Here is a 19,019-nt window from a genome sequence, read left to right as displayed (position 1 = left end):
GCAGCCACAGAAGAATGTTGCTCCGTTGCCGTTTTTCGAGCTCCACACTCAGCCGCACAATCATGGGGGATTTCGGTCCTTTGAACCTGTGTTGCTCCATCTGATGGAGGCGGATGAAGAAAGAAAGGAAGAAAGAGCAAAGATGCAAATTGCTGGCCTCGTAAAATGCTAGCCCGAGCTTCCTTTCAAAGCTGCCAAGCAAAAGACTAGAGACGCTACCAATTCCATGGCCAGTTGGCTTAATGCAAGCCACATTCTGTGCCCTCAAACACCTGCTAGCGATGATGCCTGTTTAATTTTGACATTCCAGCGCCGACTTGCGCACGGACTGGAAGATCTGCAGAGAGTCCCGATTCATGATAGGACCAAATGATCCCCTGATCGTGCAAGTAGAGGCCATTCGAAATCATCGGTTTGCTAGTAGGATGGCTTCGTTCAATTAGGCCGAATAGAGGAGGTGATGATATGATATACGAAGCACCTCTACCGTTCGTTATTAGTACAAACCGACCTGGAACCAACGAAGATACCGGAAGGGAGGCTCCGTATTGACGAGAGAATCGGCACTGTGATTCTCCCATTCGCTTCCTAATGATGATGTATTAGCCGTTGCCTCTCGCAATCAAGCGCCGCCAGGGTCGAGGAGAACGTCACTATACGCTTGGACTCTTGAGCCCTCCCAAGCCTTGGTGCAGATGGTGGTAGCAGAACGGCTGAGCGAGGGTTCCATGCCATGTTCAACGTTCGAAGAGCCCTGCGGATATGCGAACTGCATTCTGAGAACGCGGAATTGTCATCACCATTCAAGGATCTCTTTCAGCCGTATGGAAGGTACTTGCCCTTTCTGTGATAATGATGACGTTTCAATATCTTTTCAATACTCGTTCCTGTACCTTGTTGTCAAGGCACCCATAACCACAGCCCTCAATATTGCCCGTGTCCTGGCCACCTTAATTTACCCCCCTTCTCGTCGAATCCCGCTTCTACGTATTATTGCAGAAAACAGAGCGCAGCCAACTCGCGATTATGGTGCAGGCCGAACGCACGGTTGCTTACCCGGACACCCCTGGCTCTTGTTGCTCCTCATCGCCATGTGCTACAGTATGCGGATTCTTCGGAAAGGCGTCAGGCTTTTCTGCTCGGCGCCATCACCACCAACGTATGCTGCTAAACAGTTGTTTGCCCTCGGGCGCGGCTGCTATCAAGCCACTCGCATCATGTGTGTCCGTGTGTCTGTGCTGGCCCGTCTTGAGACGTCGGATAAACGCTTGATTTGCCTGCGTGGCTGAGTTGCTAACGACTCTAGCACCAATCCTCATACAAAGTACAAGGGAAGAGAGAGGGGCAAGCCAAAGTCCATGCTTGATCGCCCTCTTGTTACATTTGCGGTATACCAAAACAGCGACTAGCATTACAAGCGGTGCGGCGGCCGAGCCTCGATTGTGCAGACAACAGTAGCAACAACAATGACCAACATTGGATTCAGCTGCACGGTCCTGCCAACAGAACGACAATACGAGCTGTAGCTAAGTGAATCAAAGGCCTGGAATCGTTTGTAATCACCGGAGTGGCCGTGGTAAACAAGGTCAAGAAATCTGCAATCTAAATCCTTCCTCTGGCCTGGCTGGCCCCCGGGCGATAGCCGCCCTCCAACTGCCACGTGAGAATGCTGCAGATTTCTTTTCTTTTTATTGCCTTCCCGGCCCAGCAGGCCGAGTGGCTCAGAATCGAGTCTCATGCATCATCGTCCAGCCATCCTTGCGTGTAGAGGCCAATCACGACCCCTGCCAAGACGAATCTGTCTGTACACTGCTTTGGGCCTGCAGCGTCTTCCAGAATGGGCTTGGCCACGCCACTTGTACGAGTAGTACTAGGTCTGAAGGGTCGACATGTTCGTGGACTCGCCTAGCAAAATGTGAACACGCCTTAAACATGGCGGCCTTCGACAGTGCCAGTAGGAAGAGGCAAAGATGCTGCCAAGGGGGCCGTTTAGCAACGCCACCCAAGACTATGAGCAAGTGGCGGGAAGCCGGTTGCTTGTCAATCTTGCAAAATCTCTGTTAAACCATGGCTTGGGAAGCCCTTCACAAGGGAGACCCCAACCCAATAATACAGGCTTGGTAGTTAACTCCGTACTCTGGCGACGAGGCAGTGGAGCAGTTGATCCAAGCGTTGCTCCGTTGCTTTGATCCCTCCGCTAGGACGATGCAGAATGCGAAAGGAAGCACTGGCTTGTGCTGGTTGGGCCGCTGTCAGACGGTAGTATCAGCCAGGTCGGCCGAGTTCTGCTGCCGACTGGACACCCATTTCTCTGGAACCAAATGAATGGCCTTCTCCGCCCTCTAGGATAAGTTGCCGACCAGGATGCACGGGAAACGGGTCTCAAGCACCCCTGGATACGTGCTGTTTCAAGCCGAAGGCGCCAGATTAGCTTTTGCAGGCTACATGATTCAAGGCTTTGCTCACCACCAGGCTTCACAAGGCTTAGCCCGGGGACATGCTACACGTACCCACGCTCACATTGGATTACTGGGAATAACATGGGCACTGGATACTGCTTGCAAGCCTTCAACGGGACACGCATTTGTCCGTACAGTAAATGGGAAATAGATTGTACTCGTCAACTGTAGCACCAGCACCGGCATCCAGCAGGTATACACTACCTTGCCTATTCTTTTTTTTTTCTCCGAGAAACCCACATCCTATTTAGGGTTTGCGGTGTGCTCCATATTGCCATTGCCTTCCTTCCTATCTACGACTACTGAACCTGTCCCGTCTGCTCCATCCCTCCTCGTACTTTGTACGGCCTGGTGCTTTCAACTTATTAAACCCCGGCACCCGCTTACTCTCTTTCCTTTAAGCCGTCCTCTAGTCTCTTCGTCATCGGCAGAGGGACAACGCTCTTGTTCTTCTTGTGAAGACTCGAGGCGGCTTGTTTTCCTGTTTTCTTTTGTCTCTCCACCCTTTGTTTCTCCCAACGCTCTTGCCAGCAGGCTTGCCTTTCTTCTGAGCCTTCCTCTCACTTCCCCCCTCCCTCTTCACGACTCTGATTCCCACCTATTCTGGACTTTGGAAGCCGGCTGCTTTCTGATTGTTCCATAAACTGGGGATCTTTCCTTATCTCCTGATCGATATGCGACGACGACTCCAACAGCTAGAACATAATCACAATTTCCGTTGATCGTTTCTACTCATCAGTTTCAAGGCATACCCTCTTCCTCTCCTTCAGCCATGCCGTCAGGGGAGCTGCCGATTGAAGGGCAGTCCCTTGGCCCTTTGACGCCATCTCTTCGCAGCGGCCTTTTGGCCATCACAGTGCTAGCATGCATTTCCTTCTTTGCCGCAGCCACTCTCTTCATCTACCTAACATACAAGATTGTCTCCTGGCAGCTCTTTGTCCGGCGGGAAAATGAGAAACGGTTTCGCCAAACTCACCCGGTCCAGGATGACCATGATCTGCCACGCCGACCAAGCCTGCCCCAAGGAGCCCATCATGAAGCATCTTCTTCGCAACACGCTGTTGATTTCACGCTTGGTATCGATGGTGTCTTTGCCCAACGCCCACGCCAGTCCAATGATGCCTCCGTTCAGGGCGATGCCAAGTTCCCTCAACAGGACCCAGGCCCGCCTATCCGACCGATGAAGGGCTCGCCCAACCAGTTCCTCATCCTCATATATAATCTTCTCGTGGCCGATTTGCATCAGTCAATTGCCTTTGCCCTCAACTCCACATGGATCAACCGAAATGCCGTCCTGGTGGACACTAAAACGTGCTGGGCACAGGGCTTCTTTGTCTCAACGGGGGATTTGTCCTCGAGCATGTTTATCACTCTCATTGCCGTACACACCTTCTTTTCTGTGGTCAAGGGATATCGGCCGTCTCAGAGGACGTTGTACATGTCCATTGGCCTTGTGTGGCTGTTTGTGTATTTCATCTCGACGTTGCCAATCGCCATTACAAATAACGGCCGCGAGCATGGCGGCTTCTTTGTTCGAGCTGGTGCCTGGGTACGTTTAAACAAGCAAGTTTTTTTTTGTCTTGCTTCACCTCGCCTTTCCCCCTCCCTCTTGCCTGTTGCCCTATGTCTGTAATCGCTAACATGGACATGTGCTCCTAGTGCTGGATAAACGCCGAGTATGAGAATCTCCGTCTGTTTACCCACTATCTCTGGATTTTCCTGGCCCTTGGCATCACCACTGGCCTCTACGTTGCAATCTACTACTCTCTTCGTCAGCAAGCCCTTCGTCGCCGAGCTGCCAACCCAGACAGTACATCGGATCCTGGCTTTGCAGGTGATCACAATCCGGCATTTCTCATCTACCCAATCATCTATGTCACTTGTACACTACCGCTGGCTACGGAGCGTGTGGCATCCATGTCTGGCGCTAACATCCCACTGGGACTCTTCTGCTTTGCTGGTGCGCTCATCTCCTTGAACGGCTTCTTCGACTGCCTCTTGTTTGGCACAACTCGACACTCCATCATCTTCGCCTCTAAGTACGACCTTGATGTGGCAGATACGGGCGTGAAGACAATCGCCTTCTTGCAAACACCAAAGTCTCGACGTTACGGCAACATGGTTTGGATTCAGGGTGGCGAAGGTTCAAGACGAAACATGGAGCCAAAAACTACTGGTGGATGGTGGTCGTGGCAACGTCTGGCCGGACGCTCTAGCAGCTTGAGACAGGAGAAGCGGAGACGACCACGAGGATCCAGCCAGGAGTCGTTACGAGGCCCTGGCATCCAGATGGATCTGGTCACGACTGTTGTGGTGGAAGTGGAAGATGACAAGGAACGAGATCCTCGATTCCCCGATCCCGCCGCCAGCGCCAGTCCCTCGGTCAACAGTACAGAGAGGGACGCAATCAGCGCACGACACATGTGAAGAAACGCAATCAGCGTAAGACATATGTGAAGAAAAGAAGAAAATGATGAATGATTTTTTCCCCACTGTTATAAGATACCTATTTATGTACAACGCATCTTTGGCGGCTCGAATTTGCTATGAGCTTGTGGAAGCTATACCCTCAGGGCGGCCTTAATGAGAAATGTAATATAGCAAGCACAATTTTTTGGACTTTGCGGTTTACGTACTACAAGAAAATACACCCATCTCCAAGAGCCTGGCTGTAAGCTCTGGAAAATGCCTCGAGATGACAAGTGATTTTGCTGTATGATGACACTCTCAATATTTCACGCAGACTATCTGACCACCCGCAGTTTTGGAGTCGGACCGTTCGTGGGGAACTGCTGCTGCCGTCATGTTTTCAGCTGAGCAGAGCCTCAGAGCAAAGGAAGACAATCATTGGCTCCAGTACGCTATTGCTGCTAGCTAGCTCTTTACGTACCTGCATGCATGAGCTGCTTCTTTGGATGCTTCCAGTGGACTCGAACATGGGAAAAGGGTCCATCAAAGGTCCATTCAATACAAACGGCCCGCCTGCGTCCCATTCCGTTCAACCCACTGCGAGCATTGCTCTTGTTCCTCGCCGTCTTTTATGGAAGAAAACGAAGGGGGTAAAAAGATTTAGCCGACGGTGACACGATTCATGTGAGCCGCTGGAATGTGGAGAGGAAGAAGCGGTAGTTGAGCTGACTAGCGGATACTCCGTTTTCTCTACTCGTACTCTGTACAAAGGAACAATTGCATAGCATTGATGTTGTGGATTCATCGGCGACCTCGTATGTCGTATGGGAAAGGGCTTTTGCGTATTCAAAGATTGGGATTGGCATCAGCTAGTCGGACTTTTGACCAACAGAGAGCGAAGGAGAGACACTACTAGCAACGACACCGTTAGCATATCATCCTTAAAACGGCGTAGTACTGCAGTCATTAAAAGGTCTGAAACACTCATTAATAGCGGATCGTTGGCCAGTAAAATCCGTTTAGCCACCCTCCGTATTCTGGAAGAAAAGGGGACCGGGGGGATTCTATCATGGAGGCTAGCTGCGTTGAGCCAAGACAGCTTCTCCGTTTTGGGGCCGTCAGCCCGCCTCGCGTTGGAGGCCTAGACCGCTGCGGGGAGTAAGTTGCGATGGTCTGTTTGTCTTTATTCAAACCAACTCGTAGCTAAGGGAGCAGTAGCAAGAAGCTAGCTGCAGTAGTCCGCTTGGACCGAATGATTTTCAGCTGCTTTGCCTCGGGACCAGCTTGACCGAAAAAACAAAGAAAAACGTGGTCTTCGCGGGGTTTCAATAGCTTGGAAGCTTACTTGCACGAAAAGTCCAGCCCATGTTGAAAAGATTGATCAAAACGTAAGAAATGGAGTTGTCGAAGCTTGGCGGATGGGAGAAATAATACACTGCTGTTAAGCCGAGATGATCATCTGACGGCGGCTTAGATGGAAGCAGGGGGGTTTGGAAGACAAGATAAGCTGCCAAGCTATTGATCTAGAATGCTACTCTGTGATTAGCTGTGCGTCGGAATTGGCAAAGGATTCAAGGTTGTTGTCTGTGCTGCTCCTCTGCGAATCCTTGGAGCGGAGGCTGAGTTTGGGTCGCGACGAAGTTTCGTGGTAGATGCAATACGCCTCTTGTTAGCAGATCATCTATTACTTCTCCCATCAATCGCCAATCTATGTAGATAGTCGAAAAAAAAAGAATAGAAAAATTCACAGTAAAAATGAGTGGTGGGCAAAGAGGAGAGGTTGGAAAAGAGACACTAGTCGTACCATCACAGCTGAGAAAAGCAAACTGGGCTAAAAAGCGGGCGAAGGCATCGTGATCTCTGGAAAGCAAATCGCCATCCCACACGTGGCGCCAAGTTATCCGGGCGCCTTTCTTGTGCTTGAAATCTTGCCAAAGTTCTCAAGATAACAATTCATTGGCTCCCTTGTTTGCGAAATCGAGGCTATGATCCGGAATCTGCAAATCATCGAGCAAGGCCAGATCCTAGGCGGTGGCAAGTGATCAGCAGCGTCGTATGTATGACGTCTGTGACGTGATAGCTCTGTGCTTTCCGGTAGCACGGAAAGTGCTATATGTCTGTAGCTTGACTGCATCTCTAATTCTGCTCAATGCTCATCTTCGACCATTTTCCCATTTGATCGAGATTGCAATTATTCCACCTACAAAGTCAATTGATTAGAAGACGGCGTATCGTGAGCCTCATTGTCTTTACCCCGCAACACCTCTGCTGCTCTTTCCACCACCCAAACAACTGCCTCACCAACTTCGTATCCACCATGGACTACATAAACAAGCTTACTGGCTCTTCAAACGATGCAGAGAACAATGGACAAGAGCGCCGCTCAGAAGATTTTGATACCAACAACGCCAACCAAGAAGGGAACAGCGGCGGCGGCTTCATGGACAAGATGAACAGCATGGCCGGCGGAGGAGCTCAAGGCGAGAAGAATGAAGATATGCTCGACAAGGGTTAGCCATCTCAAACACTTGATTATTACCCCTATTTTCCATCCACTAATATGGTGCCCTTTAGCTGTTGATTTTGTGCAAGAAAAGTTCATGGGCCAGGGCGATCAGAGCAACGAGTCGGCGGCGGAACAGGCCAAAGATGAGGCCATCTCGGATTTTATCCGTGACAAGTACAAGGACACAACGGGAAGTGACTTTCCCATCAAGGACAAGGATAGGCAATATGGTCTCTAGTGTAGCATGACAGCATCGCGAGGGTCAATTTGGAGTTATTGTTTGATACAAAGATGTAAGAAGCAAAGATTGTAAGTAAAATAAGCAAAGCATTGCAAGTTCGCTTGACAGCTGGGTCTCTCCGATTGAGACGTTGAAAATCAGTATTTCCAGCTCATACATACTCAAGGAAAATAAGACAACAGAAGAAAGGAAGCAAGGAGTAATAATCCCTACTTGTTAGCTTCAAAACACGATCAAGCAATTATCAAATTTGCCAACATCCGCCGATCTCGCTATGGTCCAAGGCGTTCGCTGACCCAATCAAATTGCCATTCAGAAAATATCCTCTCTCCCAACGTCGCCATCGACACACCTCTTGACCCAATCGAAGACGATATCGTACCACATGACGGTGTTTTCTGGTTTCGTAGCAACATGGCCCTCGTCTGGAAAGGTCAATAACCGACTAGGGACGCCCTGGGCCTGCAGCGAATTGAATGCAGTCAACGCCTCTGTAATCGAGCATTGCTTATCCTTCTCCCCGTGGATAATGAGGGTTGGCGGCGCATTCTTCCAGCCATAGAAAAAGGTTGATCGAGCCATGTCGTTCTCATATATCATCTCCGATTCTGTGTATTGGTATGATGGATCGAGTTTGTCAAAGTTGTCAAAGACGGGCTCTTTATGCGACGAGGTCACCGGGGGATCGATCGTACCGCTTTGGTAGACTGCGCAACAGAACTGGATCAACAAAGTCAGTCTGGATCTGGCCAACACCGAGTATTTGATTGGGGTCGTTTGTGATTCTAACCTTTTTAGCAACTTCGTGTCCCAGTAGCTTATTCACAAGATATGTGGCACTGCTGCTTCCCACCACCGTGGCCTTTGCCTTGTCAAGGTACGGCACATTTTCTAGATAGTCGATGAGGCTGAGGAGGTCTTGAAACGGCTCGTCTCCTCTTTGATTCCGAATTCCTATGCGAAAACGATGTTAGATAATGAGCACCGAGCCATATCCTAGGACCATATCATAGCTGGAATAATGAACAACGTACGTCTCGTAAATTCTAACCCGTATCCACTACTACCAGCAATATTGGGAAGGATAATGATGTAGTCTTGCGACGCCCAAGCAGCAAAGTTGTTCTAGCAGGAAAAAAGGTTAGCATACAACTGAGCAGATTACCAGCGATGCAGTCACACATGCCGTCGTGGACCATTCGTTATTCCAAGCCATGGCCGGGCTACCGTTAGGCATCAGCACCCAAGGATACTCTTTGGTCTCGTCGAAATCTCGTGGCCGAATCATCCAACAATGAATAAAGTGTCGGTTTGCACCCTCGCACCAAATCTCGGTCACCATATCGGAGGAAAGACCAAATTTGGCACCGTTCTTGGTTGCTGAAGATATTGTCCTCACGACCTTGGCTTCCGAAACTTGGACAATCTGCCACAGGCTACTATCAACAAAGCTAGACGATGTTGTTAGGAGAAAGTCCCAGCCTCCCTCTGTCAACGGATAAAAGGCACTACAGCTGCTGCCGGTGAAGAAAACGCTCGGCTTAGCCCCGTCCTCCAGCATGAGGAGGGAAAGGGTTTCGTGACCCAGCTGGTGGCTTCGCAAAATCACAGAATCGGAACTACCAGCAAACTCAAAAGCCCTCGGTGGATTTTGATCCTCATCATCAGCGCAAGTAACGAGGTCGAAAACGTCAAAAGCGTCTAGCGAGGAGACGGAAGACAAGAAGAGCCGAGTGTTGTAGGGATCTTCATGGGCTGTGTAGAGAAAGCCGATGCTTGACGAGTTCGGGGTAAATCGGACGTTTGTTATCAAAGCAGGTTCAAAAGTAGTGGGTATAAATATTTGTCTGGGTATTCCATATGGCGCCGAAGAGAAAGAGTGCAGAGACGCAAAGTAGATGGAAGTGGCAGGGCTTCCGTCTGGCCCTCGCTCTCTGAGATTTCTCGCAGCAAAAGCAATCCCGTCACGGCAAATATCAAAGTCGTTGCAGGGCACATCGGTATACATGCGAGACGGAGCCTCCAAATCTATATCGTCAATCAGGTTATGGAGCTCGCCTTGGAGCGTCCAGTGGCGGTCGCAGAGGACAAGCTCGTTGTACCAGAGACTGCATCTATTGGGTCTATGTGAGGCATTCCACTGCATATAATGGTTAGTATAAAGGAGCAACGGTTGAAGAAAGTACGAAAAAAAAAAGCGCCACCAGGATGTTAGTGTTGACCTACAATGGGGATTTCAGCGTCGTAAATCCTTGCTGTTGATCCTCTCTGGACAGCCTCTTGGTTGTACAGCCCAGAGTCACCAACTAGACCTATGACTACAAAGGCGACACTTCCATGAGCCAGCTCTTTGAGCTTCAGGTTTGACACGGGGGCGTCGATTTCTGCCGCCATGTAGTGCTCGGCGGATACATCTCCGGCAGATGCCACCATGACTTGGGTCCGGCCCTTTTCTGCCGACCGCAAGTAGAGGATATCAAGCTCTGTGCCGGGAATCCACACGGCATCATGGACTCGAGGATCATTAGAAAGCCGGGTGGAGCTTCCCGTCTTGATGTCGAGAATCCGGACTTCGTGGGTAGTTCTGTCACCGAGGGCATGTGCTGACACTGTATAGAGTGCATGAGTCCCGTCTCTATTTGGAACGGCCGGGCCACGCCTGGGGTCGCTGAGCAGGACTTCGGGCGTAAGCTTTTTAACTCGAACCATGGCGAATTTCGATGCAGAAATTTGATGATGGCTCCTGGTTGACCTTGAGTGTCTACGAGTTGAAAAAAAGGTTTGATCTTGGTAGGCCAAAGATCGCCCGCTTCCCGAGATGACATGACGGCAAACCGGGCTCTAGTGGAGTTTGCTTTTAAGAAACGACGAAACAAGGCGAAGGCGCAGGCCAGGCAGCATCTGCTTACTTGCCTCCAATTCGCCGCTCGGGATGGATTGCAGCAAATGGGCTCGAGATGGCTTGCCCCCGCTCTTGGACGCGTTGGCACATGCGTGGCACGATAGAAGAGACTCGCCCTGTAAGGCATTTATGCATTCGGAGGAGAAGAATGTTTCATCTCGATTGGATCCTAGTCGGCTTTCTTTTCATTTTGGCGTGATTGCCTTGTGATTTTCGTATCAGCTGGAGTTCTTCGTAGTTGGAGCTGCATCATGGCTTCCCAGTGATGCTCGGAGGCTTCTACGCCACAACTGAACAATGCCTGCGGTTGGTAATTGCAGGTGATCGCTGAGGGAAGCTGGAAGTCGCCAATTTGAGAGCTTGTTAGGGCAAATGATATTCAAAGCTGGCGGTTGGATAAGTCATGTATGGGTGATGTTTTCTTGGCCAGCATGTTGGATTTGCTTGGATGTGCGGAAAGTTGGCCAGATACTCGGGAGGAAGAATGTGCGGCTGAACGCAACATTGGTACTTGAACAAGGGCCTGCCGTTCAACCTTGTAAAAGGCACACCACTTCTCAAATTCTTCATTGTAAATTCATTGTAAATCCATTAGAATAGATTCGTATTAAATAGATTGAAGATACCCAATAATTCTCTTACGAAGGAAGAGTCGACAAAAGGGCTGGTGCGAATGTCAATGATGGAGTGCGTAGCAATTGATTTACAGCGGGTTGATGCTACCGGTGATACATAGGTATATGTAGTGGGCTCATCTGGGTGCAGTCTATTAGGCGTTTGAAGTGTCAATTAAGATTACGCTCTTGCGGCATATTAATCCAGATGTCCATTTAATTATAGAAAATCAAATCACATATTATTTTTGATTTTCGATTATTTCTCCATGTACCTCATCCATGATGTGTTGTCTTGTAGTCTAGTAGCTGGCAGAATGGATGTACACCGGCTCGTGATAGATTTCTGCCTGCAATATGCTGCACGGCAACATCAGATGCAGCACATAATTCTTCCTTTGTTTCATCATAGTATATCTAAAGGAGATTCAAACAAAACGCAAAGTCGATTTGATACGCCCGTCTATGTCGGTTGTCTTCCAGGGGGTCCTGCTGTAATAAAAACCACCTGCACCTTTCTGTTCACTTTCTGTCGTGAGAATCCAGTGCCCACCAATGGAACAAGTAACACTTAACCTTAAACCCGCCGGCACCAATCCGACATCGACATATGGCCCCAAAATATGAATAGGTAGAGAATGGACGAATGATAGTCAATTACGGGTGCACAAATCTGGGTGACGCACTCACAAAGGCAGCCATGTAGCATCGTGTCGCCCCACCTCTTTTCTACCCATCTCGACCTCAAGCTCAACCTCGACCGAGTGGTGGTGCCCTTACGGAATAGGAATGGCGATGATGTCTCAGCTATGGAGTTTCCCATCGGATAGTAGGCGAAAACTACCGTCTAGCAAGGCTGAGAGGACCTTTTGAAATGGTGGTGGAGCAGGATGAGAGCAGAGGTTTAATTCCGAGTGTGGTCTCGGTGGTTCGGCGATTGAATGATGCTGGCCACTCGCCTTTTTGACACCACAAACAACAAACTTGAATGTTCACGTCTTGCCATTCGATGAATCAATATCACACCATAAAGCACCGAGAACGGAAAGCGAACAAGCGAATAAGGAGAGGCTCCATGTATTACTACTATAGGTCCCTACTACTACGGAGGCAATCTAGCAACTGCTTGAAGATAAAACCTACCAGGGCACCCATCCAATCTGTAAATCCGTCCAGCAAACTTGAAGTACATGTAATAAAGCCTCTCTCTGCCTTTGCTAAACCCTTGAGAAATATGACCGCCCACATTTGAAATCCCAGCGTCCGGCTCCGAACTCGCCAATGATAAACTGTAACCCATTACCACTTGCTCCAATGTTCCATGCCGAATGTTCGCTCGTGATTTTCCCAGACATGTCTGCCGAAATTGCCAACCTAAACGATCTGCCACGGGCGCAGCGTTGGAGCGAGGACCTCCATCAGATTGACTGCGCGGTTCATCTCTCGCTCAGACGCGGCCTCAAACTCCCTACGCAGATTCTCGCATCTGTTGACTCGTCTGAGACCACCGCTGTGGCTGTGGCCGGGGGTGTGGTTATGGATGTGGACGAAGCCATCATCGTCACTCTTGTTGTCGCTACTGCCACCAGCCTCCTCTTCGTCTTCCACCTCCTCGATAGTGGCGCAGTGGCTGCGGCTGGTATCGCGGTACTCAAACTCTGCGACGTGGCATTCGTAGATGGATGCGTGCTCAAAGTCCACAAGCATGATTCTATCAAGTTGAGGATTGTAGAGCATGTTACCCAGCTCTGCGCCGTTGTGAACCAGGCCGGCATTGTGCAGTTCCGTGTAAGCCCTGCGCGTGGAATTGACAAAGCCATGGCTTGCTTGAGATTGCTGGAGCTTTTCCACAGACCGACCGGCCCAGCTGAGAAGCATGAAGTGGCTGTAAGCGGTGCTATCGTGGTCGAACGTCGCTTCAAGCTGAACAATGCCGAGATAGACGGGGACGCATCCTCCTTGGACGTCTCTGAGCCGAGTGTAGGTGTCGCCTTCACGCAACAGACGAGGCACGTTTTCTTCCGTGACACCCTTGGCAACAAATGTGTAACCATGAGTGGGAATCATGACCTTGAACATGGCTCCCAGGGAGCCTTTCAGGTCAAGCGAGACGCAACAGCCAGATACGTGACGAGTGCGGGCAAGCTGGCTCTGAACAAGCCGGAGAAACTCAAGATTGCTGATGTGCTCATCTCCATGCTTATCGACATTGGGGCAAGCTTGGTCCAGAGAGGAGCCATTGGTCAAACCAAGCAGGCACTCTTGGGTGCAGTATTGGCGCTGTCGAATGTCACTAACAATGACCTCGCCATCTACGAACCAATAGGTTTGTTTGCCGTCATCGACAAAGCCTTCTTCTCCATGCTGGCATGCGTATTGTTGATCTTCGTCTCTCTGGGGCACAAGCTCTCCATCTTGTCCCCATACGAGATTGATGTCAACGGCCACGTACATGTCCTCGTCAATGTCGAGGTAATAATCGTCATACTCTTCATACTCGTCCTCGTCATCCTGATTGTTGTTTTCGTCGTTTTCATTCTCTTCATCATTTTCACCGACCTGTTCGTACTCTGCGTCGACATCATTCATCACCTCATCGCCAACGCTAGTAGCGCTTGAGGAGCCTGGGGCACTCTGATGCGACGGCATGTTGAGCAGTGCCTCGCTGCGGCTGCTCCTCCAGACGTCAAGGGTTGCAATTCTGTCCTGCCACTGCACCGAACGGGGTCCCGCTTGCATCGCTCTGATCATGAATGCAAAGATTTGACCGACAGCAGAGTAGCGCAGAGTTGATTCGTCTTCATCACAGACGTCAATGTCGGGGATGCCGACATAGTAGTGCACGATAGACGGGTCGTCGTGAATCTCCAGGAAGATGATGGCATCTCCCGTGTAGATGTACCCGTACGCCACACCCAACTTCACCATGCGGTCAAATATTTGAGTGATGGCAGCAGTAACGACCTGCTTGGACGATGACACAAAGGTAAACGTGTCATCCTCTCTTCCAATGACATCGCGCTCCGGAACAATATCCTCGACCAAGGCTGTGGCAATCTCTTGCACCATGGGCGGATCAGATGGCCTGTACTCGATTCCAACAACAGGAAAAGTTCGACCACACTCGGTGTTGGAGTAGACACAGAAGCTGCAATGTTCGTCGTCCTCATCGCTGGAATCATCATCACCTGCGTCAAGAAGGCCGTACGTTATGTCTCCGGTGAGGCCAACGGCTCTGCTGAGGAGTTGGTCTTCCAACACTCCGTGAAGCAGATTCATGACGGCCTTGGATATACCAAGTCGCTCAAAGACGCAGAGTGTCGGGTGGCCGTTGATGGGCTCCATGGAGAAATATTCATCATGTACTTGTTCCATTGAAGGGAACATCTTCTGCAAGAGGGCTGAGTTGTCGTCTGCCAGCACCTTCTTCCAGACCTCCATTTGCTTGTCCATGAAATCAGGAGACAAAACAATTTGTGCGGGATACACTTTGCCGTCCGGTTGAAGTGTAGTGGCTTGAGAACAGCACGAATCGCCGTTAATGGTTTGAGCTGCTCTATTCATATTGTGGCATGACGCAAGATATTGACGTAAGTTTTGCAGCTTGCCATCCTCTTCCTGTTGCTGGAGAGGCTCATGAGTCACAGTGTTGGGCTCTTCTTCAGGGATAGCCCACAAGGCTCGTTGCTGCGCTTCCTCCTCAACGTGGGTAGTGCAACTGGCGATGGACAAGGCCAAGTCGGTTGGTATGTTGTCACACATTTTTGGATATTGACAAGTACCATGCCCCAAGGGAAGATAAAAAGGGGGGAACTGCAGAAATATCAAAGATGGGCACTATTGCTTGAAGAAGGATTGGTTTAATGAGAGACAGATGACGAGAGGATTTTGGATGGGATCGTCATCCGCCAACTCAGCTCTTTGGTGGAAAGATGATTGAGAAGAAGAGAAGATGCGAGGAGGAAGGAGGGAAAAAAAGAGGAGGAGAATGAGGAGGAGAGGAATCGGGGACTAAATGACCCGGGAGAAATGCCAGCCAGCGTGCTGCCAGCCGTGAAGCTCCCTATGCTACAGCACTTTAATGCCCAACCGTCCACCAGCAAACCACCACTGGACTTGATTTACAGGCCTATGAGTTTACTCTCGGTCCCCTACAGCTCACATGTCTTGGGAGAATCCAAGCTACATAGTAGTGTGCATATCGGTTGCTTCATACATGAGCCTAGCGAGTTGCAAAAAAAGAAAGCACGCGAATGAGATGTCGCAAACTACTCTCCCGACCCCAAAAGAACAGCCCAGTTTGCTCTCCCTTGCATTGATCCTTGAGCCTGGAGGGGGGGCTGCTCTGCTCCGTAAGCGTAAAGGGACAAATTAGATTGATTGTATAAAGCCCAATGGCAGGAAAACACAGCAGAGGACGTGTTGAGGCCATCAGCTGGTGTTGCGGCTGATGCCATTGGTGCACGCTCTCCCATATTTTGTCACACCGAGTGTGCACCAGCCAGCAAACACCGGCATATCAGATGCATATAGTATCTACTACCTAGTAAGCAGCGTGCATGGACGTAGCAAATGAAACAGAGCCGTCTCCGTGTGATTGCTACTGTACTGTCGTATCCGATGGCCCAAGTACTGCTACCTACATGGGGGTTTTGGAGGAAAGATTGAGAGAAAACGATGAATGGAAGGGGAGTGTTTTCGAGCTTCCATCATTTTACCTACACGCCCGCCAACTATCCAATAGCATCGTCTGTGTATGCTTGTAGGTTGGAGGAAAGAACAGGCGTATGCACGCACATGCATTCAATCGTACTCGTATGCAAGAAAAAGCAAGAGCAATCAATCCAAACTTGGAAGCAAAAGCAAAAGCAGAGCAGAGATTGGCCTAGCGGCTAGAAACTAAAGCTGAATGGATGCGATAGCTGACGCCTTCCTTCCCCCGGCACTGCACCGCGGCAGCTAATCGCCTCTCCGCCTTCGCGCCTACCATAATTGAGTTGAGTGCAAAGAGCAACCGGTAGCGAGATTTGCGGATCTGAGCCACCCTGAGTCCACTTTGGTACAGAGGCAAGAGGTACCTACAGTAATGGGCAGTGATAGCGGGGCAGTCATAATGGCAAGAGTGGTGCAGGCACAGCCTTGACAGTTCAGGTTCCAGGTGCTATGGAAGGTGCTCGGGTGCTAAAAGGTGCACGTCAGAAGGTGCTTGCCAACAGGTCAATGTCAGAAGGTGCGAAGCTGGTGCCAGAAGGTGCTGGATCAGTACGTACCGAATCCCGTGACAGAAGATGTATAGGCCAAATTTACAGAGTACAGCGCGCTCTTTTGTACGGACAATTAATAGATCAATTAGAATAGATCGAATAGAATTCATGGTGTTTGTAGCACTCGCGTGAGATGATTAGTATTCCCAGCTGCCATCAAAGTGGCGTCAACGCCGATGATGACATGGATGCCCGGGTACCTTTTCACTAGACGCCATACAAAACTGCATTCGATAGCATTATTAACATCATCTTGGCATGTTTGAATCTATCCGTTTCCATCCTCGCTCGGTATTGCCTAATAACAGCCCTCGAATGGGTGATTGTGAGCCGGAAGTCGGCAACGCTGTATTATATGGAGATATTGGTCTCGGATTATGCCATTATCACCGAGGTACTTCCACCTGTACTGTGATTAGGTGAAGCCGCAAGTTCACTTGTTCAGTGGGGGGCGAAACTTGCTCTTGGTCATGTTTTTACAACTCACTGCTTTATAAAGAATCGTCGGCGCTCTCAGAGCGGAAAAACGAGGCTGAAAGCACTGAAAATGAACCGGTGAAAATCAAACAAAAAGGACAAAGGGAAAAAGAAAGACACAGACGAGAAAAGGACTCACAATGGAGGAATCACCGTCTCTCCTTGTCCGGTTCCTCTCCGAACTGGGCCTCGTTTCTCTCTACCACAGCAAGCCCGACGTCAAGCTTCTCTGTCTGCAGAGGTTCGTCCGCCTCTTCGCCTATGGCGCATCGACGCTCGTCTTGGTGCTCTACCTCCAGTCGCTGGGCATCTCCAAGACCCGGATCGGCCTGTTCATGACACTGACGCTGGTGGGCGATGTTTGCATCAGCTTCTGCCTCACCCTAGTGGCCGACGGGCTGGGGAGAAAGGCGATTCTCGCATTGGGCGCCCTCATGATGGTGGGCAGCGGCGTCGCATTTGCCGTGAGCGACAACTACTGGGTTTTGCTGGCGGCTGCAATTTTTGGGGTCATTAGTCCGAGGTATGTTATATGTTACTCCGCAAATGCAAATGCGAATGCGAATGCAAATGCAAATGCATCCTGCGCTGTTTGTGCTTTTGCATTGCGCTGTCCCATGCAGCGCTGTTGCCATGCATGCAGCTTCATGTGCATGTACAGCACAGCAGCCCAATGATATTTTGGGTGAATATCGGCGTTAACCAGGTGGCATTAAATAATTGTAGTGGCAACGAGATTGGTCCGTTTCGAGCCATCGAGGAGAGCGTTGTCGCCCACCTCACGGAGCCGGCCTCGAGAAGCGATGTGTACGCTTGGTACAGCCTGCTTGGCACGGCTGGCACAGCATTTGGACTCATGACTGGCGGATGGGCTGTGCAGTATGTTTCCACCGTCCTCCACTGGGAGCTGATCGATGCCTATCGCTTCATCTTCTACGGCTATGCTGTCGCGGGCCTGGTAAAGTTGTCTCTCGCTCTTCTTTTGAGCAGCGCGGTAGAGGCAGATGGAAAGGCTTCTTCTCCTGCCAAAGCGGCTATTAAATCCAATGGAGCGGGCGACAACACCGAGACATCGCCTCTCTTGGGTAGTGGAAATGCGAGCCCACAGGCAGACGAAGAGCGAAAGTCTCGCAGCCGAGTTGGAGCTCTTCTGCCCGATATCAGCAAAGAAGGCTACGCTATCATGACGAGCCTGTGTGTCTTTTTCGCATTGGATGCGTTTGCCTCTGGGTTGGCTTCCATGTAAGATTAGCCTCTCATCTTCTTCCTGGGTTCACAAACTAATCAATGACAAACCATGCTTAGGTCCTGGGTGACTTACTTCTTCCGCTGGCGTTATGGCATCGAAGAGGGCAAGCTCGGCTCCATCTTCTTCGTTACGAGCATCACCTCGGCTATGTCAATGCTTGTGGCCTCCTCCCTGGCCAAGCGGTTCGGCAACATCAAGGTTCGTTCATTTCCCCTTCTACAGAGTACTCCCACATTGTACACTTCGGCCGCAATTTTTCGACTAATTACTAACTGGTATCCAATTAGACCATGGTCTTTACTCATCTGCCCTCGTCGATATTCCTCTCGCTCATACCCGCCTTCCCCGACGTGCGCCTCTCCCTGCTTTTCCTGTGGCTCCGCGCCTCCAGCCAGAGCATGGATGTCGCACCGCGGGCGGCCTTCCTAGCCGCCGTCATCAAGCCAAGCGAGCGCACTGCTATCATGGGTGTCATCAACGTGGTCAAGACAACCGGTGCCAGCCTAGGCCCCTTCTTGACTGGTACATTGGCAGATCACGGCCTGTTTTGGGTCGCCTTCGTCACGGCCGGGTGTCTCAAGGCGACTTATGATTTGGGCATGCTTGCAGTCTTTCAGAATCACGAGAAGCACGCAGCTGAAAGAGAGGAGCGAAGTGGGGAGGCGAGTGCTGCCTCTGCGTAAGTGAGACAGAGAGGGTGTGATTATACCAAAAGACATGGGAGTTCAAGCCGCGTAATATCATCAGCTGTCTGGCTGAGACAAACAGGTTGAAAGTACACACTATACCGACCTCCCGATTATACTGTGCTGCCATCTATCAAAGTACCAAGCATTGCTTTTCCAGCCAAAGACTGTTACTGACCGCCATTTTACCTCCCGTATGAATTAATATCGCA

At 50.3% G+C, this 19,019-nt stretch overlaps 5 protein-coding genes across 5 annotated transcripts; 3 read left to right on the top strand and 2 right to left on the bottom strand.

The window, feature by feature from the left end:
* Positions 1-3,231: 3,231 nt before the first annotated feature.
* T069G_01699 (G protein-coupled glucose receptor regulating gpa2 domain-containing protein) lies at positions 3,232-4,886 on the top strand (the record flags this gene model as incomplete). The annotated part of the gene is made up of 2 exons (XM_056168909.1): positions 3,232-4,008; positions 4,119-4,886. The coding sequence occupies 2 exons, from the start codon at positions 3,232-3,234 to the stop codon at positions 4,884-4,886; spliced, it is 1,545 nt and encodes a 514-aa protein (XP_056034225.1).
* A 2,299-nt stretch (positions 4,887-7,185) lies between these two features.
* On the top strand, positions 7,186-7,612 carry T069G_01698 (uncharacterized protein; the record flags this gene model as incomplete). The annotated part of the gene is made up of 2 exons (XM_056168908.1): positions 7,186-7,378; positions 7,443-7,612. 2 exons carry the CDS (start codon positions 7,186-7,188, stop codon positions 7,610-7,612), a joined length of 363 nt encoding a protein of 120 aa, XP_056034224.1.
* Positions 7,613-7,927: 315 nt separating this feature from the next.
* T069G_01697 (prolyl oligopeptidase family domain-containing protein) lies at positions 7,928-10,324 on the bottom strand (the record flags this gene model as incomplete). The annotated part of the gene is made up of 5 exons (XM_056168907.1): positions 7,928-8,335; positions 8,406-8,569; positions 8,650-8,740; positions 8,802-9,755; positions 9,842-10,324. The coding sequence occupies 5 exons, from the start codon at positions 10,322-10,324 to the stop codon at positions 7,928-7,930; spliced, it is 2,100 nt and encodes a 699-aa protein (XP_056034223.1).
* A 2,181-nt stretch (positions 10,325-12,505) lies between these two features.
* On the bottom strand, positions 12,506-14,893 carry T069G_01696 (uncharacterized protein; the record flags this gene model as incomplete). Its single annotated transcript, XM_056168906.1, has 2 exons — positions 12,506-14,279; positions 14,340-14,893. 2 exons carry the CDS (start codon positions 14,891-14,893, stop codon positions 12,506-12,508), a joined length of 2,328 nt encoding a protein of 775 aa, XP_056034222.1.
* A 2,119-nt stretch (positions 14,894-17,012) lies between these two features.
* Positions 17,013-18,804, top strand: T069G_01695 (major facilitator superfamily domain-containing protein; the record flags this gene model as incomplete). Its single annotated transcript, XM_056168905.1, has 4 exons — positions 17,013-17,395; positions 17,599-18,114; positions 18,178-18,319; positions 18,409-18,804. The coding sequence occupies 4 exons, from the start codon at positions 17,013-17,015 to the stop codon at positions 18,802-18,804; spliced, it is 1,437 nt and encodes a 478-aa protein (XP_056034221.1).
* Between the last annotated feature and the right edge of the window lie 215 nt (positions 18,805-19,019).

Source organism: Trichoderma breve, chromosome 1, assembly GCF_028502605.1.
Source record: "Trichoderma breve strain T069 chromosome 1, whole genome shotgun sequence".
Lineage (NCBI taxonomy): Eukaryota > Fungi > Ascomycota > Sordariomycetes > Hypocreales > Hypocreaceae > Trichoderma > Trichoderma breve.
The sequence above is the reverse complement of the archived record's forward strand: the minus strand, read 5'-3'. Positions and strand labels throughout refer to the sequence as shown.